General features: G+C 36.7%; 1 protein-coding gene across 4 annotated transcripts in view; it reads left to right on the forward strand.

Annotated features, from left to right (window-relative positions):
* Positions 1-9266, forward strand: part of ST3GAL3 (ST3 beta-galactoside alpha-2,3-sialyltransferase 3) — a 201869-nt gene extending 192603 nt beyond the window's left edge. For all 4 annotated transcript variants that reach the window (XM_026665724.2, XM_087960110.1, XM_087960109.1 and 1 more), the window contains one exon: positions 2000-9266. In XM_026665724.2, the coding sequence (XP_026521509.2) occupies positions 2000-2089 (90 nt within the window). In that variant the 3' untranslated portion in view covers positions 2090-9266. The remainder of the gene's footprint in view (positions 1-1999) is intronic.
* Positions 9267-9811: the final 545 nt, after the last annotated feature.

Here is a 9811-nt window from a genome sequence, read left to right on the forward strand (position 1 = left end):
TTTCTTGTACCCCCAAAGAAGTTAATGAGATTACTTACAGAGATAGAGTCATTAGCTAATGCAAGATTTAGGGGTGCAAATGCAGAAATTAGAAGTCGGCAGAAGGATTTAAATGGTAAAAATCCAAGCCACTTGGGAAAAAGGAAATTATTTGCTTAGTTTGAGGATAGTTTCCTTTCCGTCTTTTTTTTTTAAGGGGGAATATTCATAATTATGTATTAGTTGTTTCTATAAATGAAAGTTTACAGTAGTTGGAAACATATGTGGAATAAAGATTATTAAGGGCATGAGAAGAAGCTCAAGATCAGGAAAGAAGGTCTGGGGATCAGGGACTGTTAGCCACATTTACATACTTTATATACTTTATAAATAAAATGGATAAATATTTCTATTTAAAGACACAGTTATAGAGTAGTCCAAGATGTTGCACTAATCAATCCAAACATCTTTGGATCAAGCTTCTACGAAATGACAAGCGTCTAGACCACCCTGCATAAATAAACAACTAAAGCAAGTTTTAAGCATTAAATTCTAGGAAAGATCTTTCTATTTCTTCCAACAGGTACTCCCTGAAATAGTTGGAATGAGTTCTTTTGAATCCCATTTTTATATTAGTAGCTTTTGGAGGTCAAGCTCCTAATTCATAAAGAAAATTTGTTGAGAAATCTAACAAAATAATGAAAAATTAGAACTATTGCATCGGATGGCAACTGCAGTTTAGTAGTCATCTGAACTTTTGCAGTCCAAATCTAGTAGCCCTAGAAAAACTTCACTACAATAGCTTAAAAAATTTTAGAGGCTCAAATTAAGTTTTAAACTTCTCTCCCCCAACTCTGAACGTGCAGTACTTACCGTCTCTCTGATTTCTTTTTTAATGTGCACCCAGGAGACACTCTTTTCTCTTTCCCCTGCTATTTATTCCCTTTCCTCCTCCTATCTGGAGCTGTTTCTGTGCTCTGCATCTTCCTTAGCTTGTCCATCAGTGACAAAACCTGACATATCAGTGGGCAGGCACTGTACCCTGTCTTGACTCTTGCCTAAACAGTTGTTCAGAAAGTTCCCTAGCTGGAGACTTTGATGTGATTTCTTCTCCTACAACATGAAGCTGTACTAGAAATGCATGAAGAAAGGAGTGCGGCACTCCATACAGTAAATGAGATGGGAAACAGGGTGTACACTGGAAAGTTCTTTATGAAATGTCTCAATGTTTTTATACAGGAAAAATCAAGAAAATGTGGGTGCTTTAATTTCTTGATACGGATAGTTTCTTATAAAAGGCCAAGTTCTGCAATTAATTTCTATAAACAAAAGTAACTGTTGATAGCTCTGAAAATGATCACAATTTCATATTCTTACATTAAATATCTGCACTTAAATTATTTGAGTTATTTCAGGTTAGGTCATTCCTTTCTGCATAATATCAAGTACAGAACAAAATACTGCACTCCACTTATTGAAGGGAAAATTGCATTGTTTTTCATTTTAGAGCTATCCTATAGAAACAAGGTAACTAGTATTTCAAATATTATATAATGTATTCTATATGACCCCCCCCATTAGCTAAAATATTTTATCAAGCTATTCCTAGACCAGCCTTCTCCGATCTTTTACTTTTCAGATATAGTAGACTAATCACTCCCAGCCAACAAGCAACTGATATTTTGAGTGAAAATGGTGAGAACTGTATAGTCTAGCACATCAGGTTGGTAAAGGCTGTCTTAGATGTATTAAGATAATTAATTCCTCTGGCACCTATATGTAGTATGTATGTATGTATGTATGTATGTATGTATGTATGTATGTATGTATGTAGAGGAGGAGAAATTTGTACCATGATCAGAAATATAATCATGTTTTTGTCTTATTTGATGGGAAACTTGTCTAGGACAACCTCTTGACTTGGACTGTATACTCACAGTGTTATGAATACCACTTGAAGAGTGATTCTTTTTTCTCTCTTCCTCTTCCTTTACCCCTCTCCCTTCTCCACTTTATGTAGTCCTGGACACACAACATCCAGCGAGAGAAGGAATTCCTACGAAAATTGGTAAAAGCTCGAGTAATCACGGACCTCACCAGTGGTATCTGAAGAAAAAGCTCAGCAACTGTGCCGGAGAGCACAGCCAGGTGTATCCAGCTAAGGACAAGGGCAGCAAGAGGTGTTTAGCAAGAATCCCAGCTTCTAAAAGATGCCCTTGGATTCTCTCCCTGGCTTGCTTTGTCTGCCTATGCCAGGGCCAGCAGGAGAACAGCAGCTCTTGATTTAAGAGGGCTGGGCCCTCATTTGGAACTGGAGATAAAACATCAGAGGAGAGAAGAGAAATAGGCTTGTGAAACAAAATAAATTTGTGCCAAGTGGGAACAGGAGCCAGGCCAGAGGCCACAGTGTTTGAATGTATAAGGCATTATTTTTTTAATAGCAAGAGACAAATATTACCATAAATATATCAATGGGCACAGTGGAGCCTAGCCTTTGAACAAGCCTGGTGGGATGCTTTCATTAGTACTGCATTTAGCCTGTCCTTGGGCCAGCTATGGCCCCTCTGCAGGGTCTCGGTTCATCCAAGGTTTGTCTATTGTTGGTGCTGCTATAATGTCAAAGTATTGTGATCTCTCTTTGCTCTAGATGGAGCAAATTAAAATTCTGTTAGATCTTCAGACTTCCTGCTCCTTGGGGGGCTTCCACTGCTGCCGCTGTTCATCTGGCTGCATTTTTAGACTGTTCGTGAAGTTCACCTCATTATGTTGGACAAACTTAACCTACTTTGCAGGTTCATCATAGATTCTGCTGGCAGATAACCCAGTATTTGTTTCCACTAGCATCCATATCATGCTTCTGAACAGCATGACACTTTTTCTGTTCTTGTTACTTTGGAGAAGGAATAATTTATTTTTGGATAAGGACCAAACCGTCCCAAAATATGAAGATTTATCAGTGTTTATGGAGATTTTTCATTAATTCTACTATACTTAGTTTAGGAGAATACCTTGCTCATGTGTAGATTTTTCTGTGTGCTGTGATAAGAGATGACATCTCCCTTGTTTTTCAGCTTCCATATATCCGGGTTTTTTTCCCCCCAGATGGTTTTTATTTCCCTCTGTATTCTTTTTAATAATAGCAGGGACTCTTTGTTACATCTCTGCTCTATCTTTCTGATGCAGTATTTGCACAATTATGTATTATCTGTATTGGTAAAATTCTAAATATGTGTATGAGATCCAGCGATGAATTTAATTTAATTAACATACCTTTCCTTATATGGGGAGGATATAAGAATCTGGCAACTCTTCCCATGAAGATCAAGCTGAAGAATTCTCATCCTGTGTAGGTCAAGGGCACAGCTTGCATTCAGTAGTCTGAATATGCATTTTGCTTGCTCAGTGCCCTAAAATAGGAGGTTCTTAACAGGACACTTTGTTTTTTGCCAAATAAGCAAAGTTGAGGCAGTGGCTCAACTATTCCCATAATTATTTTTAGAGATGGTGAGAAACAGAAAAAGTGCAACTCTGTAATAATGCAAATAGTGATGTAAAATATCCTGCACAATCACTTTAGTAATAAGTCTTTTCAGAAGACTACAATATTGGCCTGTCTGAGTAATCTGGCAAATGTTACACCAAAATGTGTAGTTTTCATTGAACATACTGAACAATGTCCACTTGAATAGTGGAGGATGACTGCTTTATTTGTTGGCCTTCATAGTCTTGACAGATCCTTTCTAACCAGTTGTTTTAGTTATATGGAACTTCCTGATTCAGAGGAGAAATATTTAAAAATATCAGAAGCTAAAAAGCAATGGCATTATTTGTTACTATTGCTACGCCATGCATGTATGTCTCTTGGAACAACTGGCTGATTATTGAGGGACGGACGGTGCTGGTCTAGTTGTGCTTTTGATCTAATTTGATAGAGCTTTTCTTATCTCCTCAATCTTATGAATGCAGGTGAATATCTTTGAATTTCTCTATTCTCTATTTATGTGCTGTGCACATGTTCTTCTGAAGGAGGATAAGCATAGAAATATCAACTGTTTGGATTAAATCAGCAAAAGTTGGAATGGGTTTCACAGCCTGCAGAATATAGCATACATCTAAAAAATTAGTTTTTCCCAAAATAATTACTTTTATAATGGGGATAATCACTTCAATGACAATGGAGATCAATTTATTTTGTTTTTCAATCTCCCTTTTGGAAGGAAGGGATCAGCTTAAATTGAGGACTGTTTTTCTTTTGTATAAATATAGTACTTGAGTCATGGAGTGTTTGGATGGAGCCAGTTGCAGAACTTGTATCAGTGTATATGTTTTTTGGTTTACATGTTTTTTTCTATGTCTTTTTCTCATTGGATGTTGTGAGTCCAGGATTCCACACTTGTCGGCAACTAAACATACATGTTGCAAATGGTTAGGATGGTTTTTGTCCTATAGAAAAACCATGGTCCTATATCAAGCTGCATTTTGGTTGGAAGGTTAACTGTTAGGGAGGATTTGTTGAAGAAATGTAGAAGAAAAGGACATACATATATATACACAAGGAAAACCTAAAAATATGATAGATGATAGACAGACAGACAGACAGACGACAGATGATACTAATAAAGAAGATTATTTGTAGCTTGAGATTGACATGAGGGGTCCTTGGTGCTTTGCAGACATTTTAGTACACAAACTTGTAACATCATCAGATACTAGCACTTATGACGTTACCTAATTTGGGTAATGAAACTTCTGCAAGAAAACAAGCAAGCTCAGAGAGCACCAAGGACCCCCTCAGATAGATGATAGTCTGACCTCTAGGTGGAACCAAGTAACATAAACGAATTGCTGAAAGAAGGCTCAAGGGCCATTACACCTCAGTCTCAAACTGAGTGTGTTATCCCAAATCATCCTCACTAAATGGAAAAACAAGACACCAGTCTTGCACACCTTATAATTGGGTAGCTTGTCACCTAGTCTTCACCTGCTGAAACTTGCTCTTTACGTAAGGATTTAGGAACCTATTCTCTTTTGCATTTGGCCATTGCATCAAGTACCCAAGTGCAGTATGGCTCACTTTTGGTGGGTGGAAGGCGGGGAGCTGCTTGTATACATTATTACTTTTTTTAGTTATTAATAAAAGTATATTTCTATGATAACAAATGTATATAGGACTGCCATCCCCATTACTTAGTGGATTTCATTTTTTTTAAGGTTTGGGCTTTCATTTTTAACTTAAAGTATCAGAACCAGTTGAGATTCTTCCTAAGACAATCAACAGCACGTATGAATTTCATTGTATATAATTTAAGGCTAGACCTTTATTTGTTTTCTGTTTCTCAGTGGCATTCATTTATCAACTAGGTCAGGATACTACACTTCAAGCATATCTGTTTTGGATGATTCTTACAAGCCTTTTTACTGTTTTGAATTTATCTCATTTAATGCACTTCCATTGTAATATTTCCAACTCCAGTTATTGCCAAGGTCTGTCTAAAACATGAAAAATATCTGTGCAAAAAACTTTTTTTAACCTCTATGGTTATTTCTGTTTTTTGAAATTGGTTCACTAGAGTGAAAATAGTAAGACTAAATGCAAGAAGTATTTCACAACCCAATACTCTGACCTCATCTGACACTTTACTTGAATCACTTCCTGCAACTGGCTTTGCAATATGTCCTCCAGAAAAATTGAAAGTAGACAGAATTGACAAAGCATTTCATTCACATTTCATTCAAATTTCCAAGAGAGTTTAATGGAAGTTTCTGAAAAAAAAATATAAAATTCTTATTGCAAACAAAGTGAATATAAAGTGCTTGTCTTCTTGCAGATCTAAAGAGAGAACAACTCAGCACAAAGTTGGGCTTATCTTGCTCAAATGTATCCCTCAATTTCTTCCTGTACTATAGATGCATTCAACTAGGAATGAAAAGTTGCAGTGGAGGAAGGTGAGACTGTTACTTGCCTAAACCTTGCCTGATTCAACTAAACCCCTGGAAGCAGAGGTGGTATTCATCAGGTTCTGACCAGTTCTGGAGAACCGGTAGCGGAAATTTTGAGTAGTTCGGAGAACCGGCAAATACCACCTCTGACCGGAGATTTTACAGTATCCTTCCCCTGCCACACTCACAAGCCACGCCCACAGAACCGGTAGTAAAAAAAAATTGAATCCCACCACTGCCTAGAAGCATACCCCAGAAAACAAAGGCCAATGGGGAAAAAAAACATAAATGTGGTAGGATTTCCTCCTTGGTTTTTATTTGATGTCAAAATAACAGGACATCACAATTTGACTTCTAATACAAGTTTGCAACTACATGTAGTGCTCCAGCATCCTGAGATTGCAGCATTGAAATCTGGCAGCAAAATAGCTGATATGTTGGTAGAAAAATTTTAATCCGTTTTTGGACATCATCTGAGGGTAAAAATGGGAGTACTTTCGTCTGGAAACTTCCCACATCTGTTGGATCTTTGCAGCATTCAGGTCCAATGGCATTTAGCAGTGAGAAACTCAGCACCTCCAATCAGATGTATAGCTAGTCATTAGAGGAAAATGCTAATTAATGCGCAATTTCCCCTTTTCTTTCAGAAGAGGCATTATATTAGATGGAGTTTGTGAGTTAATAAATCCAAAGGGACATCATTGAACATAGTAGTAGTCATCAAACTTGTATGTAATTGGTACTTGTCACATGGATATGGATCATAGGAGCAGGACAAGTCATAAGAAAGGGGTAGAAGATGTGTATCCTATTCCTACTGCTACTAGTTCCATAAAGTATACTTAGTCCTATAATTCCAAGTCTCCTCATCTCTATCAGAGACTTTAAACTTGAAGGAAGATGAACAAGGAAGAAAAGCACTGCTTTCATAGCTCAATCAGTCAACAGGAGAATATTTTTTTAAGCATGCAAGTCATCTTCAAATAGATCTAAATTCTCAATATTTTGATTAAGAGGAAGGGAATCTGTCACAAGAAGAAACTGAAAAACCTTCTAACCAAAATATCCCTTTCTACCTATTTTCTTTTCTTTAGGTAAAGACAATCCATATTTCATCCACCGGTAGGATAAGCTAAATTTAAAAGCAATACATAACTTGTGTAAAAGGCAAAACCCGCCCTACCCCACGCATATGTGTGTGAGTCTCCCACACATGCCCCTTGCACATTCGCCCCGCCCCATGGGCATGCACGGCAGAAACCCAAAGACCAGCTGGCTGGTGAGAAGCATGCGCACACATGCATGGCACAGCTGAGCTGGGGCGACGGCTTGCTTGCCACCTCTGGTATGTGTGCCATAGGTTCGCCATCACGGCTCTATGTAAACAGTTGGAGCTCTGCAGTCCTATGCCATCATAAGTTAATTCAAAGGCAGAAGTAATGGTAAGAGGTCCAACCCTAATTCCTGCAGATATGTATAAAACATTGTGTTTATGACGGCAGTCTTCAATTGGCATTGAATTCTAGAAATGTGGAGTTGGAAGGAAGCATCTTTTTAATCCTCCACAATGTACAAGAAAACCAAAGCTTTGAATGTTGGCTGTCCAGTTTCGTCCCAAAACCCTCCAAAGAGAGAGAACACAACCTTTCAACTGTTGGACAGTTCTTAATATCAGGAAGTTTTTCCTTATATTTAAATGAAAGCTAGAGTTCTGCAACTTATATCCATTGTTTCTGGTCTAGGTTTTGTGGCAATGGAAAAGCACATTCAATATCAAGACAGTAGTGGTTAATAATCATGTCAAAAGAAATACCTGACATTGGTTCTGGAAAAGGGATATGTTATTAATACTGCATGATTAACCTGTGCGATTCATTACCACAATATGTTTTGATAGTTACAAATTTGGATGGGTTTCAAGGAGATTGAATACATCTAGGAGGCATCTGATTGGTCACACTGAAAAACAAAAACCAGACTGCTCTAATATTCTTAAGACACTATATGACAATGAAGTAAGCTAGCATAACTTTGAATGAGGTCATGGTATTGATTGTGATACTGGAAACCAAACTCTGGAGACCAAATACAAAAAATAAAGTCTGAAAATCTAAGTTATAATCTTTCTTTATGACCTGCAAGCAATTAACTGATCAGTGCTGATTAGCTTCTCAGAATAAGTATTCCAGCAAAATCTTAACAGGAAAGAAAAGAGAGTAACTTAACTATAGTGGTACCTTGATACTCAACTGCTTTGAAACACATCAAATTTGGTCGTCAATACACAAGCTAGAACTTGTCAGTGTTGACTGTCTTGTGACTCAGCAACATTATTCCTTATCGGGAAAAATTGTTCAGTACTCATCTTTTTAGTACTCATCATGTCTCCTGAAACTAATTAATGATGAGTACCGAGATACCACTATATTATTCAGCATACGTCTACAAAAATGTATGTTTAGTACCAGGAAGTGGTGAAAACAGGAGGAATGACAGGATTGAATCCTGAAATTGATAAAAATAATAAAGGGCTATCTGTTTACTTCCAGGTTAAATCTCAAGGGCCGGATGAATTGCATCCTAGAGTTCTGAAAGAATCAGATAATTGTTTGACTGAATGTTATCTTTCAGTCTTGAAAAATCTGGAGAGTTTTAAAATGTTATCTAATTAGATGAGAATAAATACCATGATCTTTAGAAATTGGGGAAAAGAAGACAAGCAAAGTATAGATCAATCACGCTGATCTGGGAAGATTCTAGAGGAGGTTATAAATGGATCCATTTGTAAGCACTTGAAAAGTGTAGTAATGTTATCAATAAGTCTTGATACACAAAGTTTACATTTTTATTGACTTCCTCAACATATTGTGAGAATGCTATGGACATGTTTTTATTTCAGCCAAGCAAAACATCCTCTGACATGTTGTATACATATTGCATTACAGAATGATGGATGGAATATTTGAGGAAGGCAGACTTTAACTGAATGTTAGAAGAAAGTTGAGAGTAGAAACAGACATTTGGAAGAGATATCAAGTGAAAGTCAGACAAGTGATGTATTAATTTGAATGTTTATACTGGATAAGGAGTTGGACTCCTTGAGCTAAATGTCCTCTTCTAAAAGTTTAACTCTATGGTCTTTTTTATGACAAAGGGGTAAGGAGGAGAACTTAAGAATCAATCGTTAAATTAAATTCTTTTGCTTATAAAATAATTTTTTTTCTTGCAATATTTTATAAATTTTTAATGCTACATTATTTTACCATTGCTATATGTATGCATATTTTCTGTTAAATTGTTTCAATTTAAAATACATTTTCTAAATAAAAGAGAATTTGAATACTTCTCAAGCTAATTGACATCTTGAGCTGCTCATCAATTGCCCACCATTAAAGGATTAAAGAAAGTATATCTCCACCACACTGGCTTCTCTGGACAATCATTATTCAGCAAGACTTCTTTGCTTTGAACACAACCTTCTATGTAGATTTCATACTATAAGACAATTCCAAGGTAGACCTTTCATATGGCTCTTACTTTCTTCCCAGTATTAAATTAATCTCCCTCAGTGGAAATTTGTTTGATCTTTTTTTTTTCTTTAAGATTCACTGAGGCATAATAATTGCACTTATTGCTTTGTGGGATCAGCAAGCTTAGTTGGGATCACAGGCATTTTTTATTCTATTTTGTTTTCATGTATTCTGATAATAGATCATCAGTGATTCCAGTGCTTCATCATCTAAATAAATGGGTGTCTTGTTGTATATAAAGTATATAGTGGCTTCATCCAATGTTGCTAGTGTTGCCTACCACTTGATGTTCCAACCAGGAGCTCAGGACTCTGCATTGTTCCACTCTGAGAGATTGGGTAATCCTGCCTTTTATTACTAGA

Source organism: Notechis scutatus, chromosome 3, assembly GCF_049901735.1.
Source record: "Notechis scutatus isolate UNSWTSFEM ecotype Mainland chromosome 3, rNotScu1.2, whole genome shotgun sequence".
NCBI classification, from domain to species: Eukaryota; Metazoa; Chordata; class Lepidosauria; order Squamata; family Elapidae; genus Notechis; species Notechis scutatus.